This window comes from Peromyscus californicus, unplaced genomic scaffold, assembly GCF_007827085.1.
Source record: "Peromyscus californicus insignis strain IS unplaced genomic scaffold, ASM782708v3 Scaffold_17__1_contigs__length_78620276, whole genome shotgun sequence".
NCBI classification, from domain to species: domain Eukaryota; kingdom Metazoa; phylum Chordata; class Mammalia; order Rodentia; family Cricetidae; genus Peromyscus; species Peromyscus californicus.
In genome coordinates, this window is record NW_026294469.1 from 27,343,238 (window position 1) to 27,370,427 (window position 27,190).

At 43.6% G+C, this 27,190-nt stretch overlaps 1 protein-coding gene across 19 annotated transcripts in view; it reads left to right on the plus strand.

Annotated features, from left to right (window-relative positions):
• The window catches only part of LOC128112735 (protocadherin gamma-C4), a 196,304-nt gene that overhangs the window by 110,573 nt on the left and 58,541 nt on the right, over positions 1 to 27,190 (plus strand). The window contains exon 1 of one of the 19 annotated variants that reach the window (XM_052741996.1): positions 991 to 3,777. The exons of the other annotated variants lie outside the window; for them this stretch is intronic. Within the exon in view, the coding sequence (XP_052597956.1) occupies positions 1,348 to 3,777 (2,430 nt within the window). The 5' untranslated portion in view covers positions 991 to 1,347. Of the gene's footprint in view, positions 1 to 990; positions 3,778 to 27,190 lie in introns of those variants that run through there. 19 annotated transcript variants of the gene reach the window in all.

Below are 27,190 nucleotides of genomic sequence, written 5' to 3' on the forward strand. Positions count from 1 at the left end.
CAAAGCTCAAACCATAAAAGTATTATGATGCACTGCCATTCAAGTAATTTTAAACGGTTGTGTGTGTGCGTGTGTGTGTGTGTGTGTGTGTGTGTGTGTGTGTGTGTGTGTGTGCCATGTGGAGCTCAGAGAATAACTTTTGGGAGTCAGTTCTCTATTTCTACCATGTGGGTCCCAGGAATTTAACTCAGCTTCAACTAGATTTGGCAGCAAGAACGTTTACCTGCTGAGCCATCTTTTGCTGGTCCTACTCAAATACTTTAATTTAAACTATACTTTGGTTTTTCTGTAGTTGTTTCTTGGGAGAGCGATATCTTGAGCTTATAAGGCTTTCTTTATTAATATAAATTGAGAAATGGTAGGTACAAAAAGGTCCTATTATGATGTGATAATAATTTGGCAATAGTATTCAGATATATTAGGTTTTTGTTTTTGACTTTTTGGGGGGCGGTGGTTTTTCGAGACAGGGTTTCTCTGTGTAGTTTTGATGCCTGTCCTGGATCTTGCTCTGTAGACCAGGCTGGCCTCGAACTCACAGAGATCCACCTGCCTCTGTCTCCCGAGTACTGGGATTAAAGGTGTGTGCTACCACCGCCCGGCTTTTACTAAGTCTTAATCGACATCAAACGTCCTTTTGCAATGCATGCATCTGTGGAATTGTGTAACACTATCTCCACTTTCAGGTAATGCAAGTTGGGATCCTTCCACTTACTCTAAAAGTGTTAGTACATCTTTGTCACTTGACTAGTTGTCACATATGAACCTGACCATGTATGCTATAACACTTCTCAGTTTGGTTTCCACATTATCGAGACATTCTGGGTTGTTTTGTTGTTTTGTTTTTTTTTTCAGTATTAAATTCCAACTTGTTACAATAGTTCTTACCTTTAGGAAATTTCTAGAAATCTACTGAAATTTTGTCTTACTGGGAAAAATAGGAAAATACAAACAGCTACTGAAAATAATGTCAAGGAAGTGGGTTTGTAGGTAAAATATTAGAGAACTAAAATGCTGAGTCCTTCTGTTTCCATCTCCACTTGAAGAACAGTAGGTGGAGCTATTTAAGGTACACAACCAAAAAATCCTCTCCCAGAGTTCAATACTGTGCAGTAATTGGTTCAGACTCTGAGCGCCGCTGTTCACCAACCTGGGAGGAAAAGACAGCGAAGCCCTGCTCGTTGGCTTTGCGTGCTTGCCTAAAGCACAATGCAGATAGATTGAGACAAAACACCTCTCCGAGGAAACTGGCCGGAGGAGCTGGTCCCACCTCCTGACTGTCGGGTTCCAGGGCCTGAAAAGCGGATTCTGGTTTAAGTGGCCAAAGGCAGGATTGGAAATACTCCACAAATGACAATGATCCCTGCTCAATGGCGCCAGGACTGCAAAGTGCTGGTCTTGCTGGGAGTCCTCCTCGGGATCCTGTGGGAGGCTGGATCCACCCAGATACGCTATTCAGTTCCGGAGGAACTGGAGAAAGGATCTAGGGTAGGCAACATCTCCAAGGACCTGGGGCTGGAGCCACGGGAGCTGGCGGAGCGCGGGATCCGCATTGTATCCAGAGGTAGGTCTCAACTTTTCGCTCTGAACCCGCGGAGCGGCAGCTTGGTCACCGCCGGCAGGATAGACCGGGAGGAGCTGTGTATGGGGTCCATCAAGTGTCAATTAAATCTAGAGATTCTGATGGAAGATATAGGGAAAATATACGGAGTGGAAGTAGAAGTGAGGGACATTAATGACAATGCTCCCTACTTCCGTGAAAGTGAATTGGAAATAAAAATGAGTGAAAACGCTGCTGCTGGGATGCGGTTCCCTCTTCCCCACGCTTGGGATCCAGATATCGGGAAGAACTCTCTTCAGAGCTACCAGCTCAGCCCGAATGCTCACTTCTCGCTAGAAGTGCAGAACGGAGCTGATGGTAACAAGTACCCGGAATTGGTGCTGGAGCGCGCGCTGGACCGCGAGGAAAAGGCCGAGCATCTCCTGGTTCTCACCGCTTCCGACGCGGGGGACCCGGTCCGCAGCGGTACAACGCGCATCCGCGTGATGGTTGTGGACGTGAACGACAACGCACCTGTGTTTGCTCGATCCGAGTACCGCGTGAGTGTGCTGGAGAACGTGGCTGTGGGCACTCAGCTGCTCCTAGTCAATGCCACCGACCCAGACGAAGGGGCCAATGCGGAAGTGATGTATTCCTTCCGGTATGTGGACGACAAGGCGGCTAAGGTTTTCAAGCTAGACAGTAATTTGGGGACAATATCAACAACAGGGGAGCTGAACCACGAAGAATCGGGTTTCTACGAGATGGAAGTGCAAGCAACCGATAACGCGGGATATTCTGCACGGGCCAAAGTCCTGGTCACAGTTTTGGACGTGAACGACAATGCCCCTGAAGTAGCCATCACGTCCCTCACCAGCTCCGTTCCAGAAAACTCTCCCCGAGGGACATTAATAGCCCTTTTAAATGTAAATGACCAAGACTCCGGGGAAAATGGACAGGTAATCTGTTCCATCCAAGAGAGTCTGCCCTTTAAATTAGAGAAATCCTACGGAAACTACTATAGTTTAGTCACAGACACAGTCCTAGACCGAGAACAGGTTCCTAGCTACAACATCACAGTGACCGCCACTGACAGGGGAAGTCCGCCCCTGTCAACCGAAACTCACCTCTCCCTGAACGTAGCAGACACTAACGACAACCCGCCCGTTTTCCCTCAGGCCTCCTACTGGGCCTACATCCCGGAGAACAATCCCAGAGGGGCCTCCATCGCGTCCGTGACCGCCCACGACCCCGACAGTGACAAGAATGCCCAAGTCACTTACTCCCTAGCTGAGGACACCCACCAGGGCGTGCCCCTTTCCTCTTACGTCTCCATCAACTCGGACACTGGTGTCCTGTACGCACTGCACTCCTTTGACTATGAGCAGTTCCGAGACCTACAACTGCAAGTGCTGGCGCGTGACAGCGGGGACCCACCGCTCAGCAGCAACGTGTCACTGAACCTGTTCGTGCTGGATCGGAATGACAATGCCCCCGAAATCTTGTACCCCGCTCTCCCTACGGATGGTTCTACTGGGGTGGAGCTGGCGCCCCGCTCAGCAGAGCCTGGCTATCTGGTGACGAAGGTGGTGGCGGTGGACAGAGACTCAGGACAGAACGCCTGGCTGTCCTACCGTCTGATCAAGGCCAGCGAGCCAGGGCTCTTCTTGGTGGGGCTGCACACGGGCGAGGTAAGCACGGCCCGGGCCCTGCTGGACAGAGATGCACTCAAGCAGAGCCTCGTCGTGGCTGTGCAGGACCACGGCCAGCCTCCTCTCTCCGCCACTGTCACGCTCACGGTGGCGATCGCCGACAGCATCCCCGACGTCCTGGCGGATCTGGACAATCTAGAGTCTCCTTCTACCTCCGAAAGCTCAGGGCTCACGCTCTATCTGGTGGTGGCGGTGGCGGCGGTCTCCAGCGTCTTCCTGGTCTTTGTTCTGGTGCTGCTGGCGCTCAGGCTGCGGCGCTGGCACTCACTGCGCCTGCTCGGGGCTGCGGGACCGGGATTGGCTGACGTTCCAGCCTCTCACTTTGTGGGTGTAGAGGGAGTGCAAGCTTTCCTGCAGACCTATTCACACGAGGTCTCGCTCACTGCGGGCTCCCGAAAGAGTCACTTGATTTTCCCGCAGCCCAACTATGCAGACACGCTCATCAGCCAGGAGAGCTGCGAGAAAAGCGAGCCTCTTTTGCTTTCGGGTGATTCCGTATTTTCTAAAGATAATCATGCATTAATTCAGGTGAGTCCATTCCGAGCTTGGAGCGAACTATCTTCCTAGTATAGATGATTCATGGGTATTTGGAATTGATAAAGCAGCCACCAACTACAACCTAATCACCTTGTTTGGTTTAAATGATACATAAACATGATATTGTCACATGCAACTATTGCATGACATAGAAACAATTTCTACTTTATATTACTCTGTACCCTATAATCTGGTAGCTTAGTTCACCAACGATAATGTTCTTTCCACTTAATTCTTTTTCTTTTTGCCCATGAAGCAGCTTTGTGTCAATTATCTCATGCCGGTTTATCTGTTAAGACTACAGAAGTTGTGGGTATAACTCAGAACTCATATTTAGAGCACTTGCCTAGCATGTGTGGAGAAGAGGCCCTGGATTCAATCCCCAGGGAAGGACGAGGGAACACTAATTCCACTAGAGTGAAGAAATGGACTTTAATGGAAAGTACAGTTGCTTTTTTTTTTTTAAACCTCCCTTTCTGGGGATTGAACCAAGATCTGAGCTAAACACTTTACCCCTGGGCTACATCCCTAACCCCAATAGGGTGGCCTTTAATTGCATTTGAGTCTGCTAGTAAATTCATATACTGCATTTAAAGTCTTTTAAATAATATTATTTCTGGTCACTAGGGATATATACATATATTTCTTGTAAAAGTTACTTGTACATGTGTGTCTGTGTCTGTATGAGTGTATGTACACATACAGAAGCTGGATGTTCTCTATCACTTTCTGCCTATTCATTTGAGGCAAGGGCTTTCCCAGAACCTAGGGTTCACGTTTTCTTGCTAGGCTGGAAGTCAGCAATCCTCAGAAGTCCTCCTGTCTCTGACCTCCATGGAGAGGGTTATAGTCCTTTGTGGGACCCCCCAGACTCCCAGTTCTCATGATTGCTCAGCAGGCGCTGTAAACGCCTGGGCATCTCTCCAGCTCTGACCTTATACTTTCCTGATGTAACTTCAGGCCTTTAAATTGTTTGACTTCAAGTATGGTGAATATTATTTCTTACACACTAGACATTTTTCTCAAATATACGATTTATGTGTTATAACGAGGAATAACTGTAATGGTATTTCATCTGTTACACATTTCAGTAGTACAATATGTATATAAGGATAAAGTTAAACATCTCTCCCATCATTTTTACCTGCACCAATGATATATAAATATCCAGAATTCACCGATGTAACACAAGCATGAGTTATTTTTGCCTTTACACAGTGAAGAATTTCTTGAGGAAATACTTTTAAAATTTAAATGTTTTGAACATTTAAATTTTTTAAGGTTTCTGAAGAAACCTTTCTTTCTTTCTTTCTTTATTTCTTTCTTTCTTTCTTTTTTTCTTTATGAGACAGGGTTTCTCTGTGTAACAATCCTAGCTGGAACTCTCACTTTGTAGATCATTGTGGCCTTGAACTCACAGAGATCCACCTGCCTCTACCTCCCGAGTGCTGGATTTAAAGGCTCGTGCCACCACTGCCCCGCCTGAAGAAACATTTCAGTAGTATATTCTTCCTTCACTAAATTTCCCCTTTCACAAATAGAATTTTTTCTGGAAAGTGTAGGTCTTAAGTGTTAATTTAGAACTTGTGTTTTTTTATTTATGTATTGCCTATCTATTAAAAACATAATCATTGGAATCCAAATTTATAAAAGAGATTAGTGATACTTAGAGAAGGAAGGGTAGGCCAGTGGTCCCCAAATAAAACAAAATTCAAATGTCACCTTATGTGTCTTCACAGCCAAGACCAAAAAACATAGATAGATAGATAGATAGATAGATAGATAGATAGATAGATAGATAGATAGATAGATGATAGATTATGTGGTTCTACTTGTGTGGGTTTTTTTTTTAATGAAGTATTTGAGTCTGTATAAAGCATTAAATTTAGCCAGGCAGTGGTGGCACACTCCTTTAATCCCAGCACTTGGGAGGCAGAGCCAGGCGGATCCCTGTGAGTTTGAGGCCAGTCTGGTCTACAGAGCGAGATCCAGGACAGGCTCCAAAGCTACACAGAGAAACCCTGTCTCAACCCCCTCTCCCCCCCCCCCCCCCGCAAAAAAAAACAACAACAAAAACAACCAAACAAAAAAAACATTAAATTTAGCTAGGGCAGGATGATAGCAAATTGAAGGTCAGTCTTAGTGAGCCCCCCATCTCAAAATAAAATGTCAAAAGAGGATTTAGCTCAGTGGAAAAGCACTTGCCTTCCTTGTTCAAGGCCCTCGCCAGCTGGCTTCAATCCCTAGTACTGTAATAATAAATAAATAGATAGATAAATACATAAATAACATGTGATTTTTATTTACATTAAGCTGTAAATAGAATGTACTAAGTATGGTGCTCTGTAATTAATACCGAGGAAAACAGGGCAGTGATCCCTCTTTTGTGGAAACTCAACATAGATCACATGTGGTGGGCAACTCTAAATCAAAGGTGTAATTGGAAATCAAATTTTTAAAATTTGTTTTATTGGGTTTTTTTTAAGATTTATTTTTGCCAGGAAATGATGGCACATGCGTTTAATCCTGGCACTTGGGAGGCAGAGGCAGACGGATCTCAATGAGTTCCAGGCCAGCCTGGTCTACAAAGCGAGTTCCAGGACAGCTGGGACTGTTGCACAGAGAAACCATGTCTTGTAAATCAAAAAACAAATTGTTTTTAGGATTTATTTTTGTTTTATGTGCATTGGTGTCTCAACTGCATGTGTGTCTGTGTGAGGGTGTCAGATCCTCCAGAATTGATTGGAGTTACAGACAGATGTGAGCTGCCATGCTGGTACTGGGAATTGAACCTGGATTCTCTGGAAAAGCAGCCAGTGCTCTTAACCACTGAGCCATCTCTCCGGCTCCAAACTTTATCTAACATGATCTAATGATGTTGCTGTTTATTGAGTTGGTTTTAGGGAAAAATTATTGGGTGTTATATCATAAGTAGTAATGACTCTTAGTATCTCAAAAATCAGTGATAACTGTGCTCCCAGTTAAATAGCTCTGAGACAGGAGGCTGGAGAGATGACTCTTGCAGAGGACTCACATTTGACTCTGAGCACCTCCACAGTGGTTCACATCTGTAACTCAAGTTCCAGAGGATCAGATGCTTTCTGCCCTCTTCTGACCTCCGTGGACACCAGGCACTCGTGTAGTACAGGTGAAAAACTAATACTCGACACATAAATCTTTAAAAAGTGTTTGAAGTCTCCATGATACCAGGTGTCCTCAGATGTACCATAGGATACAGTAGAAGTTCTGTGTGTGGTGGTGGTGGTGGTGGTGGTGGTGGTGGTGGTGGTGGTGGTGGTGGTGGTAGGGATTGAACTCAGAGCCTTGCACAAATGCGCTTCCACTGACATATTTCTTGAGCTTTTTTTCCCCCACACTTTTCACTTTGAGACCTGGTCTTGATAAATCACCCAATCTGGCCTTGAATTTGTGACCTTTCTGCCTCTGCCTTCTGAGTAGCTGGGATTACAATGCCACCTGGGCCACCAATGGTACTTTTCAACCAGATAACTTCCAAACTGGGTTGGCTTTGACATGTTACTTAATCTTTGGGGCTTCGGCAAAATAGGGATAATAAGATCTGATTTGAAATATTGTGATAAGTATTTGGAACAATATATAAACCATCTGGCTCATCATCTCTCATTTAATAATAGCTGTTTATTTTGTGGTTGACTAAAAAGAAGCATGCTTTCAATGACAGCATACTTAGAATGCTTTGGGAAAAAGTAATAATGAGCTATCCCTCTCCAGATGGCATAAATAATACAAACAATAACCTGTAATTGGGAACAGAACTCTTTTTGAAAAATTTTTTTTTTTTGGTTTTTTTGAGACAGGGTTTCTCTGTGTAGCTTTGCGCCTTTCCTGGAACTCACTTTGTAGACCAGGCTGGCCTCGAACTCACAGAGATCCGCCTGCCTCTGCCTCCCGAGTGCTGAGATTAAAGGCGTGCGCCACCACCGCCCAGCTCTCTTTGAAATTTTTGTGGAGCTGATTTAAAATTTTTAGTTGGTGTGATGGCACATGCCTATAATCCCACCCATTGGGAGGTGAAAGCAAGATTACCACAAGATCAAGGTCATCCTCTGCTATGTGAGAATGTGCTTCAAAAAAATCTGTTGTGCCTAAGCATACTCCTGTTTGAGAAACTGTATTTTAGGCCATAAAATGAGGAGGGAAATTGTATGAGACAATTTTGTGAATGTGAATTTTGTTTGTCTGAATAGTACAATCTAAACAAGGAGCCTATGGCATGTGTGGTTGGTTGGTTGATTTATTTTGAGACAGAGTATCACTGTGTAAGCCTGGTTCAGTCTCTGTGAGTGCCTATGAGCCCAGGTTGGTTCATTCTGTGAGTTTTCTTGTGATGTCCTTGATCCCTGTAGCTCCTACCATCCTTCCTCCCTCTTCAGCAGGATTCCCAGAGCTCAACCTAATGTTTGACTGTGGGTATCTGCATGTTTCCAGCAATTTCTGGATGAAGCCTCTCTGATGACTGTTGGGCTAGGCACCAATCTCTGAGTATAGAAGAATATTGTTAGGCATCATTACCATTGAGTTGTTTTTCCCCCCTCCGGTCATGTTTGGTTCTATCCTAGGTCTCTGGACCATCCAGCCTCTGGGTCCTGGCACTCCAGGCAGTGTCAGGGGTGGGCTCACTCTTGTGATATGGATTTCAGGATGGACCAGTCATTGGCTGGCCAGTCCCACAATCTTTGTGCCACCCTTACCCCAGCACATCCCTAGGTGGGATAGACTGTAGGTCAAAGGTTATGTGGCTGGGTTGGTGCTCCAGTCCCTCCATTAAAGTCTTACCTGGTCACAGGAGATGGCCAGTTCAGGATATGTATCCTCTTTTGCTAGGAGTCTTAGCTGGGTCATCCTTGTAGAATCCTGGGAGCTTCCCTTGCACCAAGTTTCTACCTGACCCTGAAATAACTCCCTTCCAGTCAGCTCTTTCAATACTCTCCCCCCACCACACTCTCTCACCTGATTCCTCATGTTCCCATCCCCACCCACCCTCAGTCCACTCACGAAATCTCTTCTATTTCCCCTTCCCAGGGAAATCAGAGTATCTCCCTTGAGCCTTCCTTGTTACCTAGCCTCTTTGGGTCTGTGGATTGTAGCATGATTATCCTTTACTTTACCACTAATATAAGTGAGTACATACCATGTTTGTCTTTCTGGGTCTGGGTTACCTCACTCAGGATGACAGTTTTTCTAGTTCCGTCCATTTGCCTTCGAATTTTATGATGTCATTGTTTTTAACAACCGAGTAGTACTGCATTGTGTATGTGTACCACGTTTTCTTTATCCATTCTTCAGTTGACAGACATCTGGGTTGTTTCCAGATTCTGACTATTGGGAATAAAGCTGCTATGAACATAGTTGAGCAAGCATCCTTGTGGTATAATTGAGCATCCTTTGGGTATATGCCCAAAAGTGGTATAGCTGGGTCTTGAGGTAGATCGATTCCCAATTTTATATTGATAGTATATGCCAAATAAAAGCTATTTCTGAATACCATCTGGGAAAGGATATGGTTCAAGAAAAGGTGAAGACATTGTCACTGGACAGACCATTGAATCAAAAAAATTATTAAAGGGAGTTGGTACCCATTGTAATTTTTCTCAGAGAAGTCATATAAAACTCTACTACTGCTTAATACCAGTGAGGCAGATATAATGTCATAGTTCATCAAGTCTCTGAAGCATTATGCAATAGTTTCTACATCTAACCATTCGATGAAATGAGTTGAGTGATTAAAAGGTGATATTTTGGGAAAGAATCACAGTGTGAAATCCATAAGAAAAGACAGCTTTCTGGCCTACCTTACAAAACCAAGATAGTTATCAAATTTCCAAAATAAATATCTCAGTCCATAAATTTCCATATTGTGAAGCACCTTAGAAGCTTCCTTCATGTTTTCAGCTTAATATTCAGGTAACAGTTTATCCTGAAACTATGTTAGATTTAAAAAGTAGTCTTGGGAAAATGTCAAAATAGAAAAAAAAAGGAAGGAAGGAAGGAAAGAAAAGAAAGAAGAGTCTTGTCTAGTTTCAGGGTGAAAACATAGCTCAGTGGTAGAGATCTTGTTCACTGTGCAAGAGGCCCCAGGTTTACCCCCTAATGCAGGGGAAAGAAACCAGCCAACATCAAGAAGATATAAAGGAGGCCATCGCTTGTCTTCATGTGCTTACGTCACCAGTGTCACACATGACAGAGATACTTAAACACACTAGCAAGGTTGTTCTACCACCTTTCAGCTGGCAAAGTCAGCAAAAATCAAATCAAAACAAACAAAAAAGCCCCAACTCTTCTTTTACTTTCTCCTCAACTCCCAAGAATCTTGTATTTTGATTTCTTCTGCTGCTGTTGTAGAGTGGGACCAGAGTTTCACTCCTAACTAACATGGAAACAGGAAAACAAGCTGGTCTCTTACTGTTCCTGCTTGATGGCTTTCTAATCAGACTGAGTAAGAAGATCGGAAGCAGGTCTAAAAACTGACCAGACCTCTTGGAGGATCTTAAAAGAGCACACGGATGCACTGGCAGTGAGCTCTGCCTCTTTTGGTCTGGAGACTGTAATTCAGAGACAGTCAGGAAAGTGTCTTGTCTGGATTGAAGCCATGGGGATTCTAACTGTGTGAGAGATGTGGATAGAACTGAACTGCTGTGCTAGATGCAACTATGGTTTTTGTCACCAATGGTCCTCCCAGCAGATGTTGTGGAATATCACTTTAACTATGTAAAGATGTGTTACATTTGTTTATGCTGCATCTGTTTAACGATGTAAAGATGTGTTGCTTTGCCTGCCTAAAGCACCTGATTGGTCTAATAAAAAACTGAACAGCCAATAGCTAGGCAGTAGAGGGATAGGTGGGGCTAGTGGTCAGAAAGAATAAATAGGAGAAGAAGAGAAGAGAGAGCAAGGGAGAAAGAGAGGGAGACGCCCAAGCCAGCCAGCCAGGCAGCTATCAGCCTGCCAGACATGGAGGAAGCAGTGAAGGAAAGGTAAAAAGCCCTGAGGCAAAACACAGATGAAGAGAAACAAGTTAATTTAAGTTTAAAAAAGCTAGCCAGAAACAAGCCTAAAATAAGGCTCAGCATTCATAACTAATAATAAGTCTCTGTGTTATGAACTGGGAGCTGGCAGGCCGAGAACACCTGCTACAAGTAGATCTGCTCTTCGATCCCTATGGAGCTGGACAAGGTTTCATGGTGGAACACTTTGTCAAGGTTCTAGGTCTCAGTGTCTAAAGCATATATACTTGGAAATTTTGGGTCTGTAGGTGGAAGTTTCTGTCCCACCAGCAACTCCCAAATATCTGGCAGCTGCTTCCCAAATTACCACACAGAGGCTTACATTAATTATAAATACTCAGCTGGTAGCTCAGGCTTATTACTAACTAGCTCTTACACATAAATTAACCCATAATTCTTATCTATGTTTGGCCACATGGCTTGGTACCTTTTCTCAGTACAATATTCTCATCTTGCTTCCTCTGTGTTTGGCGATCCTCTGACTTCATCCTTCCTCTTCCCATCATTCTTAGTTTGGTCAGCCCACCTATGCTTCCTGCCTGGCTACTGGCCAATCAGTGTTTTATTAAACCAATTCAAGTGACAAATCTTTACAGTGTACAAGAGGATTATTCCACAGCATGGGCCCATACCAAAAAGTATATTTCACTCTGTGAAAAAAGTTGATGCTTATTGTCAATTATATGGTAACTCAGGAGAAAATATGTCCCTAAGACAGAAACTCAAGTTTATTTTTAAAAATATATTAAGTGGCCAGGCATGGTGGCACATACATGCTTTCAATCAGAAAGACAGAGGCAGGCAGATATCTGTGAGTTTGAGGCCAGTCTGGTTTCCATAGCAAGTTCTAGGCCAGCCAGGGCAATCAGTGTATGTGAGAGTCTATGTCTTAAGTCAGTGTTCTATTGCTGTGAAGGGACACCATGATCGTGGCAACTCTTATAAAGGAAAGCATTTAATTGAGGCTGGCTTACAGGTTCAGAGATTTAGTTCATAATCATGGCAGGGAGCATGGTGACATGTAGGCAGACATGTTTCAAGAAAAGAAAAAAAACAATAATTCTTTTTTGCATTACCACAAATATCCGCAATATGAATGATAGTGCCTGTACAGTTCAGATCTAGATTTACCCAGCCAATAATGAGATTTGCAAGAGAACCTGCAGAAGATCCTAATATTGAGAGATTCCTTACAAAAGCATCACCTTGGGCACCACTCTGTTCCTGTCTTTGAAGCAGGAAAGAAAAGCAATGGAAAGTAGTATGCTAGAGGCACTAGGCTAGAGTGGGATAGCTCTTAACATCCTTTATTGCTGACCGTCTTCAATGGTGGAGACCCACAACAAAGTGACACCACTCAGATGCTGGTGGGAGTTGCAGTGACAACCTTCTGTCATTCAGCGAAGCCGGGGTCAGCCTTCAAGAAGAGGTACCACTGGGCACCTATGCGCTGAGGCTGAGGGCCACCAAGAATGTGGGTGCCAAAGGAGGCCATGCATGTCTGTGAAGTCCAAAGTACTCACATCCAGTTTGACCTTGAAGACAACCGTGGACCAAGTGAAAAGTAAGCACACTGACCTTCAAAGTGCTTTAAAGGTAGTTCAAGGTTTTGGAAGCAACCGATAGAGAAGGACTAATGGACCAGTGAACCGTGAGAAAGAAATTATAGATGATAACGACAGTGTCATTTATACGACAGAAGGAATTTAAATCTACTTACACAGTAATTTCTAAAGATTCTGAACCTTAGACAGGAACTACTCCTTTTAAAACGTAAAATTCTGATTTCGGGGATAGGAAGAGCGGGCTCAAGAAAAGTACACCTCACCACATCTTCCTCCAGTACCTACTACAAACTTCTATGACAAAAGAGACCTTGGACAGGATGCAGATCCGAGCATATGAGGTCACCGTCACAGCTGTCCATGGACAAGGCAAGCCGCCCTGATCTCCAGCACAAGTGTCACCCTACACATCGGGTCAGCAATAATGGCAGCCTGTTGTCAACTATCAAGCCTCTCACTTGGCCTGCCAGGCCGACGTTAGCCCTTTGGAGCCTCCATTGCCCAAGTCACAGCCTCGTATCCCAGTTTGAGCCCCAACAGCAGTATCTCCTACTGACCATCGGCCAGGAGACCCTAGTGCTGTGGTTCTCTGAGTGGAAGAGAGCACAGAGAGCTCTCGTTCCTGAGCCTAGCCACCCGGTCTCCAAGGTGGTAGTGGTAGATGCTGACTACAGGCCTGGCTGACCTTCTGCTGGCCAGCTGAGATTCCGTCTGTAGCTGCCAACAAGGGCAAGATGTGCAGAATATGTGGCTTTCTCACAAGGAGTTGCCAGCAGGTCCCTGTGAATTACTGTGTTAGTGGTGGAGAGATGCCCTCCTTAACCAGCTTTGTACCATCCCCTGTCTTGGCTACCATTCTTGGTAAGCACTGCCATATCTGAGCGACCACTAGGCAAAACTGCATTCCAGTTCCATCTTAATTTCCATCTGGTCATTGCCTCTGTTTTCATCTCTGTTTCACTGTCCCTGGCCACACTCTTTGTGTTTTCTAAAGTATTGAGGACGCTTTCTACTCCCCTTTTAGGCCACAGGTTTTAGCTTCATGGTGACTGTCAGTCCAAAATGCCATAGTCCTACCAGCTGTGGGCTGTTCCTACGAACTCCGGGACGAGTGAAATTCCGTCTTGGAATCCCTGCTTCTCAGGACTCGATTGAAATCTCACTAAAGGACCCTGGGGATAGGGGGTGACTTATCACTCTGATTTCTAGGAGCCAAAATCCATCCTTCTGGGCATGAGCTTCTCCATGAAGCTTAAGTTCAGTGACAAGCAGATTTTCTCACAGCATGAACTCTTTCCAGTGATCTCAGGGAAGAATAATTCTGACAACACCATTGCAACATCTTATAGTGAGAAACTTTGACACGGTGAGCACGAGAGGTCACAGTCAGGCATGATAAGAACAGATGGTCCAGAGTATTCAGTATTTGTAATAAAATATTACATATTTTACACTCTATATTTAGTAACTTTACCTTGATATTCAGATTGTATTGATACAAAGATCAGGGTAAATCTTGATCAGGGCATCAGGAAAGATACTCATTCATACCTCAAAACCAGTTTATCACGATACATGGCCTTTTCTATCAGAGAAATCTCTCAGTGCACAAAGACTGCCTGGGGCTGGAGAGGTGATGTTCAGTGGTTAAGAGCAGATATTGCTCTTGCAGGGGATGGGAGTTCATTTCCCTGCATTCATATCTGTTGACTCACAACTCCAGCTCCAGGGGATCTGACTCCTTCTTTTGGCCTCCAAGGGTACCTGCAAATACCCACATAAACAAATGCATATAGTTAAAAAGAAAATAAAAATGGACAATCTGGCTGATAAAGTTCACCAACCGTAAATTTAAGAATAAGCCTCATGGAAGTCAGTAGACCTAAACCTTAAACATTAGCACTCCCTTGGCAAGGGTCTCCTAACAAGTGTTCCAGATTGCTTTTCACACCGAGTTGTTTTTCAAACTGGATTATCAACATCACTACAGGAGTGGTCGCTTTATGCCCTCCCGTGCATGCCCATTCCATCATCCTCTGATAGGAAGATCTTCTCTCCCTGTTACCTGTTTGAGGCTTGGGAATTGGAATAATTCAAATGCTCTAAGTGAGTTTGAGCCAGCCCTTGCTGTTGGGTGTAGTCTGTTCCTCGAAATCAGGTGGTTGTACAAATGGATCCTGGTATGAGCTTGGTATTTCACTGAACTAGTACTTCAGAGACTGAAAAAACTATAGACTTAACACTTGCAAATAATGTTCCATTATATAAGTCTTTTACTACCAGTAAGTTGTAAAAATGTAAACATGTAACCTGGACTACAATGGAAAGGGAGGGGAAGGAAGTAGTTAACTTTAGAGAACTAAACTAGGTGAGGTACATAAAATGCAAGCTCTGTTTTTGTTTTGTTTTGTTTTGTTGAGTTTTGAGACAGGGTCTCTCTACATATCCCTGCCTGTTCTGGAACTCACTATGTAGACCAATTGGGCCTCGAACTCATGCCTCTGCTTCTTGAGTGCTAGGATAAAAGGCATATATATTTATTTCCAGTTCCATCCATGTTGCCACAAATGACAATATTTCATCCTTTTGTGGTTGAGTAGCATTCCATTGTGTATATGTATCATATTTTCTTTACCCGTCAAGTGATGAATATTTATACTGTGCCCCTTTCTTTACTAAGAAAGGGTTTTCATCAAACTGTCTAAATATGTGATTTTCTGTTACCCTAGTTAGTATTATGTCTTTTAAATTTATATTATTTTTTTCTTGTTTTTACTTTACAGGAAACTGCCAGTTTTTTGTTGTAGATGTTTAAGACTGAGTCTCACTCTGTAGCCCAGACTGCCCTTGAATTTGCTATATAGCCCAACCAAGCTGGCTTTGAACTCAGGAACTCAGGATCTTCCTGCCTCTTCCTCCAGTCAGGAATTACAGGCATGTACCACCATGCCTGGCTAATACTGTGCACATTTTATATGATTTCAAAAGCAAGTTGTGCAGGGTACTATAGCCTCATGCTATATTACATAAGCCTGATATATCTCTGTTTCAGTTCCCTACAGTGTGTAGGTTGGAAGAGCCCACACAGAAACAGTAAACACTGGTGTCTGCCCAAGTCTAGCAGTGGATAGTTTATTAATTGATTTATGTTATAAATGTTTATTGACTCCCTAATAATAAATATTTGTTGACTAGCAAAATGCAATGATGGTGGATGGCATGATGCCTGCCTCAGAGAGTGCCGTCCCTTCACATGGACCTTACAGTGTGATAAATGCCATCAAGTAGAGATACAGAGGCAGAAATCCTATATGAAGCCAGACCTATTCTCTCAAGGTCAGGGAAGGATTCAGGGATGATTTAGAGTGAGGTCTGGGGGATTAGTAGGATTTATTGAGGCAACAAGGTATGCCAGGATTACTTTTGGGCCACCAACCAGCTCCCAAATCATGACACAGAGACTTATTAGTTATGAAAGCTCGGCCTTAGCTTAGGCTCATTTCTTGCTAGCTTTCATAACTTGACCTGTTTCTCTTCATCTGTTTTGCCTCGGGGCTTTTTACCCTTCTTTCCTTCTGTATGTCTTACTCTCACTGCTTCTCATGTCATGCTGGCAGCTGCCTGGCTTCTGGCCCCGGAGTATCCCTCCTTTTGTCCCTCGTTCTCTTCTCCTTCTTCTTTTCTCCTTCTCTCTTGGGCCTAGATCTCTCCTCTTACTTATTTTCTCTGCCTGCTAGCCCTGCCTATCCCTCTCCTGCCTAGCTTTTGGCCATTCAACTTTTTACTAGACCAATCAGGTGCCTTAGGCAGGCAAGGTGAAACAAATACAACACATCTTTACATCATTAAACAAATGCAGTGTAAACAAATACAGCACACCTTTACATCATTAAAATAATATTCCACAATAACAAGGACAGTGAAAAAGAGGTTGCCAAGCAGAGAGATGAGCCTGGGGCAGGTGTGTGGCTCATGCCCATGAGGAGAGACAGGGATTCTGGAGATGGAAACTGAGGTGGGACTGACCAAATGGACAGAATGTTGTACATCTTACTGGAAATCCTGGATTTAAGTTCTTTTGTATTTAGTTGTTAAAAGGTTCTAAAAAAAGACTATAGCAGGAGTCTTAAAAGTTCTTATTAATAAAATCAAACCCAGGGCCAGTTATTGGGGTGAATACTGGAAGATCAGAGAGACAGAACAGGCACAGCTAACCTCACCTGGCCAACTTCTCAGCTGGTCCTATTTTCTCAGACTGGAAGCTTCTGTGTCCTCATCCCAATGGCTCTCAGCTGAACTGCTGCTCAAAAGCCTGAAAGCTTAACCAGCCAAATGCTTCTAGTTTCTGGTCTTCACGCCTTATATACCTTTCTGCTTTCTACCACCACTCCCTGGGATTAAAGGCTTGAGTCACCATGCTTGGCTGTATCCTTGAACAGATGGATTTCTGCCTCTGGAATGCTAGGATTAAAGGCGTGTGCTACCACTGCCTATCCTCATGTTTAATATTGTGGCTGTTCTGTCTCTGACCCCAGATAAGTTTATTAGCATGCACAATATTTCAGGGAACACAATACCACATAAGACAATGACAAAATATGATTCAAAATGTAAAGATTACTCTGGTTCTTGTGTGGAGATGTGATTTCTGGGTAGGTAAACACTGGGAGGCTATGTAGGGAACTATGGCGATGTTATTTATAGAAATAGGACTAGAAGGCTGAGGAGATGGCCCGGGGTAAAAGCCCTAGACAAAGACCAGTGTGATTACCCAAGTTCAAACTCACTTACAAGGGCAGACTCGGTAGTGTGCATCTGTAACCCCAGCACTGCTACAGTGAGATTGCGGGCAGAGAGAGGAAAATGCCTGGAAGACTGAGGGTCGGTTAGCCTGGAGCATTCAGTGAAGGAGCGGAAATAAAGGGGGCACCTGCCTCAACAAGATGGAGGGTGAGAACAGATTCCCCAAAGTTGTTCTCTGACCTCTACTAGCCATGTAAGATAACACATACATGGCCACACACACACACACACACATACACACACACACACACACACACACACACACACAGAGGCACACATGCACACACACATGCACACACTACACACACATGTGCACACATACATACATACCTACACATGCACACACACAAAACACACACACACACACACACACACACACACACACACATGAAGTGATGCTGGCTTACATGAAAAGAAAGAGCAGAGGATATAAAAATAAATGAGTGGCTGGGCGTGGTGGTACACGCCTTTAATCCCAGCACTCAGGAGGCAGAGACAGGTCGATCCCTGAGTTCAAGGCCAGCCTGGTCTACAGAGCAAGTTCCAGGACAGCCAGAGCTACACAGCTATCTGTGGGAGCGGGGGAGTAGATTGGGAACATGTTTAGAAAGTAGATTGAACAAAACAGTGTTGGAATAAGTAGTTATGAACTCCACGAGGGCAGGGATTATTTTATTACTGTATTCTTCAGTGTCTAGAAATATTGTTGGCTGGCTAGTGGTAGATCCTCAAGAAAATATTTTTGACTCAGGCGATGGCGGCGAACATCTTTAATCCCAACATTCAGGAGGCAGAGGCAGGTAATCTCTGTGAATTTGAGGCCAGTATGGTCTACAGAGTGAGCTCCAAGACAGCCAGGGCTGTTACGTAGAGAAACCATGCCCCCCCACCCAAAAAATATTGACTCAATAAAGACAGTGAGTGAAAGGGACTGAGTGATTCTTGGGTGTCTGAGTCACTGTTTTATTGCTCTGAGGAGACATCATGACCAAAATAGCTTATAAGAGAAAGCATTTAATTGGGGGCTTGCTTCCAGTTTCAGAGGGACATGTACGTAAGTTAGTGCTTTCTCATTGAGCAGTATACTATGTCCCTATCTTTAGTAATTAAATACAATTTGCATTGTGTGTGTGTGTGTGTGTGTGTGTGTGTGTGTGTGTGTGTGTGTGTGAGTGTGTGTGTGCTACAGTACAGGTCTGGAGGTCAGAGGACATCTTTTAGGAGTCAGTTCTTTCCTTCCACTATGTGGGTTCTAGGGACCAAATCTAATTATCAGCCTGGGTGGCAAGCTGCTTTTTCCACTGAGCCATTTTGCTGGCCCATATAATTTCACTTGTTTATTTGTTTAGGAGACAGACTGGCCTCAAACCCTAAGTGTAACTAAGGCTGGCCTTCAACCCCTCATCCAATTGTCTCTACCTCCCAAGTGCTGGGATTATGGAAGTGTACCCCCATGTCCAGCTGGTAATTTTTCTAATTTCATTATTTGACAGGAATCATATCTATCGATCCTCCCTGCATCAGATAAACCACATGTGGGTGGCCTGTGCTTGTAATTTCAGCACTCAGGGAGTGGAGACAGAATAATCAAAAACTCTAACCCATCCTGGTCTACACAGAGATTTCAAGGCCAGCCTGGGCTAAATGAAGCCCTGTCTCACTCAAAACAAAAAATAAAACAAAAACAAATGGAAAAGGGGGGAAAACCTGAATGAGTTAAAATGACTCATAGCAGAATGGTGAATCATGTCTATGGAGAGCTTCCACTCTTCCCTCTTCTTACTCCCTCTCTTAGTTCCTCCTGTCTCTGACAGGCACACCTTTCATTCATGCATTTAGTATCCTTCCAGCATCTCCTTATGTGAAAGTCTGTATTTTATACACACACACAATGTGCGTGCATGTGTATGTGTGTGTTGCTGGGGATTGAACCCAAGCCTCAAGCATACTAAGGAAGTCCTCCTCTCTCTCTCTCTCTCTCTCTCTCTCTCTCTCTCTCTCTCTCTCTCTCTCTCTCTCTCTCTCTCCCTCCCTCATCATGCAGCCCAGGCTGGCATGACTTTGAATTTCTGATCCTCCTGCCTCTACCTCCCAGATAATGAGATTACAAACCTGGGCCACCCATGCGCTTTTCTGTGGTGCTGGGACCACACCCAGGGCCTTTGTGTGTGCTAGGTGTGATGATTAATTTTAATGGTCAAGTTGACAAATTCTGGAATCTGGAGAATCTTCATTAGGAACTGCCTGGATCAGGCTGGCCTGTGGGCACATCTGTGGGAATTATCTTGATTATGTTAATTTAGGTGATAAGAACCCACTTTGGGGTTGGTGCCATTCCCCAGACCAGTGGTTCTCAGCCTTCCTAACGCTGTGACCCTGTAACAGCAGTTCCTCATGTTGTGGTGACCCTCTAACCATAAAACTATTTTCATTGCTACTTCATAACTGTAAGTTTGCTACTCTTATGAATCATAATGTAAATATCTGATATTCAGGATATCTGATATGTGACCCCTGTGAAAGGGTCATTTGACTTCCCATTGGGTCACAACCCACAGGCTGAGAACCACTGCCCTGGATAAAGGCTCCTGAACTGTGTTAAGAGTGGAGAAAGTGAGTTGATCAAAAGAATACATGCATTACTTCATCCCTCTCTACCCTTGACTGTGGGTGAAAGGTGACCAGTAATCTCAAATTCCTCCTGCTGTGAATTCCCCTATATGATGGACTAGAACTTGGAACTGTGGGCTAGCATAGCCCCCTCTCCTTCAAGCTGCGCTGTCAGGATGTTCTATCACAACAACAGAGGCAAAACTAGAAATCAGGCATGCACTCTACCAGCTAACTGAGCTATATACGAAGTCCATCATCTTAGAAATGTGTTTTGATTTGCAGTTGATTGGCCTTACATATGGAGAACCCCGCAGATACAGAGGGCCAACTATATAACAGGGGGTGTAAGGATAGATAAGTGTTTTATGTATGTGTACTTACATATGCATGTGTGTATATGTACAATCTTTTTTGGTTTTGAGACAGAGTTTCTCTGTGTAACAGCCCTAGCTGTCCTGGAAGTCACTCTGTAGACCAGGCTGGCCTCAAACTCACAGAGATCCGCCTGCCTCTGCCTTGCAAGTGCTGGGTTTAAAGGCATGCACCACCACCGCCCAGCTATATACATCATTTTATGAGCCTTTTGAGACTAGGTTGTAGATATTGTTCTTTGCTATTCCTAAGTATTTTGTTATGTATATCCTAAGAACAAAGATATTCTTTTAAATAATCACATTTCAATGATAAAAGTCAGAAAATGATGTTGATACAATATGATTGCCTCGTCTACAACCTACATTGAAATTTTACCATTATTTACTTATTTATTCGTTTTTACTTTTAAAGATTTATTTTATGTGTTTTCCATGCATATATGTGTGTGTGCTGTGTGCATTCGTGGTCCCCGAGGAGGTCAGACAAAGGTAATGGATCCCCTGGAACTGAAGTCACAGACAGTTGTGAGTGGCCATATGGTTGCTGGGAACTGAATTGGGTCCTCTGCGAGAGCAACACCTGCTTTAACTCCTGAGCCATTTCTGTAGCCCAATATTTATTATTTTCAGTATGTGTGTGGCATATTTGTATATGTGGGGGGAGGGGGGTGTTCCTCAGTCACTTTCCACGTTATTTTTTAAGAGTCTCTCACTGGATCTGGAGCTCACCATTTTTTGACAAACCTGACTGGCCAGCAAGCCTCCAGGATTGCCTCTCTCTGCCCACAAAGGGTAGGCTTATAAACCTCATGGATGATGGGGGTCCAGATGTGTGGAAAATAGTTTACCTGGGGTGGGATGGATGGCTCAGCAGGTAAAAGCATTTGAGGCACAAGCCTGATGAACTAAATCTGAACCTCAGCACTCACATTAAAATCCAGATGTGGGGACCACAGCTGTAAACCCAGCAGTCTATAAGTGAGATGGGAGGCACACAGGAAAATCGGCTGGACCCTCCCAGACCAACTAGCCTGGAGTATGCTATGCAATGGTAGAAACAACGAGAGACCCTGGCTCATTGTGGAAGGGAGAGTTCTCTTCTGACCCGAACACACACACTCAACACACACACAAACACAGAGAGGGGGAGAGAAACTAAATTAAAACTGCAAAAATTACATTTAAAAGAAAGCGCTTTATCCACCAAGCCATCTCCCCAGCCCCTTACCATGATTTTTATGCTTTTTTTTTTTTAAGTTTGAACCCAGGATTTTATGTTATTTTTAGTCATTGTGTGTCTTTAGTTCACGTTACTCTGAAACAGTTAGTTCCTAAGCTTTCTTTTGGTATATAAAATCAAGATTCTAAAGACTGTAAGCCTTTTGTTTTACAAGATGCCTTTGTGTTTGTCGAGTGTTTTCTTGGGGTTATATTTAAATTAGGCTTTGGGGGAAGTGGTATATTAGTTATCCATTGCTGCCGCACAATATGTAAACAGGGCATCTTAAAACATCTACTGTGGCGTTAGCTTTGTGGGCCAGGGACCTGGGTTTGCTTTGTAGGTGCCTCTGCCTCAAACTGTAACAGGGCTGCAATCAAGACATCACCTTGGACAATTTCCTCGCATAGTTACCAACAAACTTCAGTTCCTGTCCGGTTGTTGGGAGGAGGCCCCAAGCTCCTTGCTGCCTCTTAGCTGGAGTTCTGCCTTAGTTTCTTGTTGTGTGAACTGTCTGTAAAGCAGCTCCGTTGTGACAGCTAGCTTCCATCAGAACAAGTAAAGGAGGGAGCCAGAGGAGGACCGCGTGACGGATGCCACAATCTTTATGTAAGCCCCAATTTGAAAGTGACATGTGTTACATTAAAACAGAGTCACTTGGTCCAGCCCGCACTCGAGAGACGATTTTCGTTCCACTTAGAGTCGTTTTCTGCATTTTAGTTGTTGTTATATTGTAAGAAGGAACTTCTCCTTTCTTTATTCCTGTTGTGTGTTGTTGGTTCAGCGAGGTGTATTCCGTTTCTGATGTTTTTTATTTTGACCTCAAATTGCTCTAGTTTTGCCCAAAGAACCTCTTCAAGCTGGTCCCTGTGTCCCTTTGTCATGCTGGCATCATTTTTCTTGAGCTATTTCTTATTTTCAGATATAAGAAGATATTCCAGGCTCGTCTTGTGCTTTGCCTGTCCCAGTCCTGAGAAAGACTGTTTTACCTGTATCTGAGCGTTCCTGCCTCTTTTTGGTAGGGAATGGTCCTTAAGACCTAAGATCTGGGTGCTGTATGCTCACTCGTGGCGGTCTGTCGCTGTTTCTAGGCTTCCTCAGTAGACGGAACTAGAAAACACACCCAAACAGGACCACATCTCCATCTGTCCCCTGCACACTCTTGAGATCACAGCATCACACTGACGGTCGCCATTCGGGTTCTTCTTGCCCCTCCCCCTTTCCTCCAAACTGTCTTTCCCACAGTGAGAGCATGATTGCCAACATCATGAACACAATCTCTCTTTGCTCAATCCTAGTAGGTACGGAAAGGAGTTTCTGAATTGCCACACCCATGCCAATGAGAAAAAATCATCCTCTAAGGTTCAAGTCTGCTTCTTATTGGTTGCCTTTAAACTGAGGGTGTGAGTCCTGTGCTAAAAGATTGCTTGTAGTATTGTTCTACGATCCATTTGAAGTAAAGTTAATTAAGTGTATCTGTTTAGTTTATATGCAGTTTTAGAGTTTTTCCACATTCTCATTGATTTGTTTTTGTAGTTATTCATATTGTTACAGCTGCTGTTTGAGTTTTTTGGGTTTGGGGATTTTTAAAATTTTTTTAACCTTTTATTTTATTCTGTGTGAATGAATGTTCTGTCTACATGTGTGTCTGTACATCATGTGTTGGATCCCCTGGGACTGGAGTTGCAGACAGTTGTGAGCTGCCATGTGGGTGCTGGGAATAGTACCCAGGTCCTCTGGAAGAGCAGCCAGTTCTCTTAACCCCTGAGCCATCTCTCCAGCCCCCTTGTTTTTGTTAAATAAGGTCTCTTGTGGCCTAGACTGTCCTCAGACTTGGCTCATAATCAAGTATGAACTTGAACTTCTGATCCTCCTGCCTCTGCCTGAGTGCTGGGATCACAGATGTGTGCTGCCACACTGGGCATTGTGTGGTGTGGGAATAGAAAGTAGGGCTTCCTGTACACTAGACAAGCACTCTGCCAACTAGACCACACCCCCATCCCGGATTTGTGTTTTTTGAATATGTAAAATGTTAATGTAGCCGGGCGGTGGTGGCGCACGCCTTTAATCCCAGCACTCGGGAGGCAGAGCCAGGCGAATCTCTGTGAGTTCGAGGCCAGCCTGGGCTACCAAGTGAGTTCCAGGACAGGCGCAAAGCTACACAGAGAAACCCTGTCTCGAAAAACCAAAAAAAAAAAAAAATGTTAATGTAGTTAAAGTCAAAGCATGAAGATAAGAATACAGATGCAGGAGAGATGGCTCAGTGGTTAAGAGCAGTGGCTGCTCCTCCAGAGGACAGGAGTTCAGTTCCCAGCAACCACATTGTGCTCACGATGGTCCCAGGGCATCCATTCAGGCAAACACTTAAAATAAAAATAATTCTTAAAAAAATAGAGTACACAGAGATTACCACTTCTTCCTTATTCCTTCTATCTCATATGTACCGCATACTGTAGATGACTCCATTCATTTCTGATTTACCTCCCTATATTTATCTTTTTTATAAAAAAAAACATGTGTTTACATTTTTGCTTCCTCTCATTGTACAAAGTCAACAGTCCTGGTTTTGAAGTAACTTAAAAATCTTAACGACAGTTGAAATAACACCAAGCCCTAAACATAGTTCAGTGATATATTAGCCCCGAGAAAGTATATGCAGCTCTAACTTTGCTGATGGCCCTTCACTGCCCAACCACTTTGTAGATAACAGATGAGTTAAGAGACAGTGACAAGTTACATGGTTTCTTCCAGTGTCTGTCAGTGATTCGTCACTGTGCATGCTAATTAGTTCATGCACAGGCATCAGAGCATCTAACTGTGGTGCCTCTTTGTCTCCTGGTGACAGGCTCATGTGGTATTAAATTTTGGGGGGAATTTTATTTATTTTCATTTGTATGAGTGTGTGTGTGCACCACATGCATGCAGTGCCCATAGTAGCCAGAAAAGGTGTTGGATCCCTCTGGGACTGGAGTTACCTGCAGTGTGGGTGCTGGAAACCAAAACTTTATCCTCTGGAAAGGTGAGCCATCTCTCCAGCCCCAGTAGCCCCACCTAGCATTTTTACAGTACTATTAAAAGGAGTTAGTCAATAAAGAAAAGCAGTGATGCTGTCTGTGAAATTGGAGCTGAACGTGATGGAGTTACAGAGGAAGGAGCTGGCTGTGGGAATGCTGCCGTGCTGGCTTTGAGTATCTCTAGACACAGCGTTGGTAGGAATGCTGTAGTGACACCTGGTGCTGGCGTTACTGTTTGTTATGCAGAGGACACATGGATAAAGCAAGTGACCAGTCATGGGTGGATTTTAAAATCTCAGGGTGGAGAGATGGCTCTGTGGTTAAGAGCTTGCTAGGCAAGTATGGGGACCCGAGTCCAGGTCCCCGCACCTGTGTAACTGGCGCTGTCACTCAAATGGTGGTCATTCCAGTGCTGGGGATAAATAAGGTCATGCAGGAGCATCACCAGGACTTGCCAGCCACCAGCGTATCGCTAGGTTCAGGGAGAAAGCCTACCTCAAAGGAGTAAGACAGAGAGGTAGAGAACAAGACAGCCGACGTTCTCTAGCTCCGTTCTCTAGCTCCCAAAAGTGTGTGCATGCTCAGATGTACACACACACACACACACACACACACACACACACACACACACACACAGCCAAAACTTAGTAAGGCTGAATGTATAAACATGAATGGGGGAGGCAGCTGGGACAGGAAGAATGGAGCTACTCCCAGGGAAGGCCTACCAGCACAAACCTTCACTTTAAAGGGGCTCTCAGAGAAAACTCACAGCATTGGAAGCTAAATGGATAAATGTTGGAAGTTAATCCAAATGCAGAAAGAATATGACAGTTTGCCTTAGAAAAGAGTCTCCTTCCTTATTATAAATAGCCTTTTAATATTCAATAGTCTTAAATTTAAAATATTGCACCATATTAAATAAATATTCACTTTACTGTTTTTTATTTCCATATTAATTTATAACCAACAATAAGATTTTTCAATGTTTTAGTAAAAATGTTACAAGGTTACAGAACAATCATACACTTCCCATTGATTATTAAGATTAATTTCCACAGTTTCAGTTCACACAGATGCATTTAAAGTCCTGTGGTGTTGTGTAAAGTGAGGACAGCCAGGATGGACTGTTGTGTACTTTGCCTTTAAGATTCACTGGTTTTATTGAAGCCATATGTACATTAAAAGTTACCTCTTAAAATTGTGCAGTTCATCGAACTGTGTAATTTTATACATCTGTGTAACCACTGTCACAATAAACACATCATCCGTTTCTGTGACCTTCAGACGTCCCCTTCCAGCCCTTGCAATCGATTCCCCTCATCCCCAGCTCCAGGCAATGACTGACAGGCCATTATAAATCAGCTCTGCCTCTTTTGGAATTTCCTCTAAATGGGATTTCATAGCACGTGCTTCTTTTGTGTGCACTCTCCTTTGCTCCGTGATTTTGAAATTCACCTGTGATGTTGTATTTATCAGCAGTTTGCTTCTTTACATTTCTGTTCAGTTATTGCATCATGTGGGAACCCAGCGTGTCCATTCCACTGCTAATAACATCTGAGTTCTTCCGACTTCGGTGCTTTGTGCCTTAAAGCGGTATTAACACCTATATGCAGATGCGTGTGTGTGTGTGTGTGTGTGTGTGTGTGTGTGTGTGTGTGTGTGTGTGTGTGTGTGTATTCTCTCAAATAAGTACACAAAAGCAGGGTGTAAGCTGAGCATAGCGGCAGATGCCAGTAATCTGAGAACTTGGGAGGTGACGGCGGGAGAATCGGGGGGTTGAAGCTTATTCTCAAGTTTGAGGCCAGTCTGTGCTACAGGAACCTCTCTCAAAAATAATAGCAATTGGGGCTGAAGAGATGGCTCAGCGGTTAAGAGCACTGACTGCCCTTCCAGAGGTCCTGAGTTCAATTCCCATCACCCACATAGTGGCTCACAACCACCTGCAATGGGATCTGATGCCCTCTTCTCTCGTGCAGGCATACATGCAAATAGAGCACTCATCTACATAAAATACATAAATAAATCTTCAAAAGGTAATAGCAACAATGACAAAAGCAGGATTGCCTACTGACATGAGAGAAGTACACACTTAACTTTATAAGAAACTGTAAAACTTATTTTCAAAACTGTAGAATCACTTTGCATTCTACTGAAAATGTACGAAGAATTCTGCTTCCTGCCATCACCAGCATGTCCTGTTGCCAAACTCTTACATTGTACTCATTCTAGTAAATATACAGTGCTCTCTGTTGCGTTTTCAGTTAGTGTTACCTTGTTCTTTTTTAAACTTTATTTATTTATTTTACATGTATTGGTGTTTTGCCTGCATGTGTGTCTGTGTAAAGGTGTTGGATCCTTGAGTTACAGACAGTTGTGAGCTGCCATGTGGGTGCTGGGAACTGAACCCGGGTCCTCTGGAAGAGCAGTCAATGCTCTTAACCTCTAAGCCATCTCTCCAGCCCCTAGTGTTTCCTCATTGACTAAAGATACTAAGTGCATTTCCCTGTTATATTTTCTTGAGCTTTCAGCTCAAAATTTTCACTTCCCTTTAACTTAGTTGATTGTCTTCTTAAAATTGAATTGTGAACGTTTTTTTTGTTTGCTTGATTTTTTGTTTTTGGGTTTTTGGAATTTTTTGTTTTTTGTTTTGAGACAGGATTTCTATGTTTAACAATCCTGGCTGTCCTGGAACTAGCTCTGTAGACCAAGCTGGTATTGTTCAAATCTTAGATGGTCTTTTAGTTAAAAAAAAAAAAAAAAAAAAAAAAAA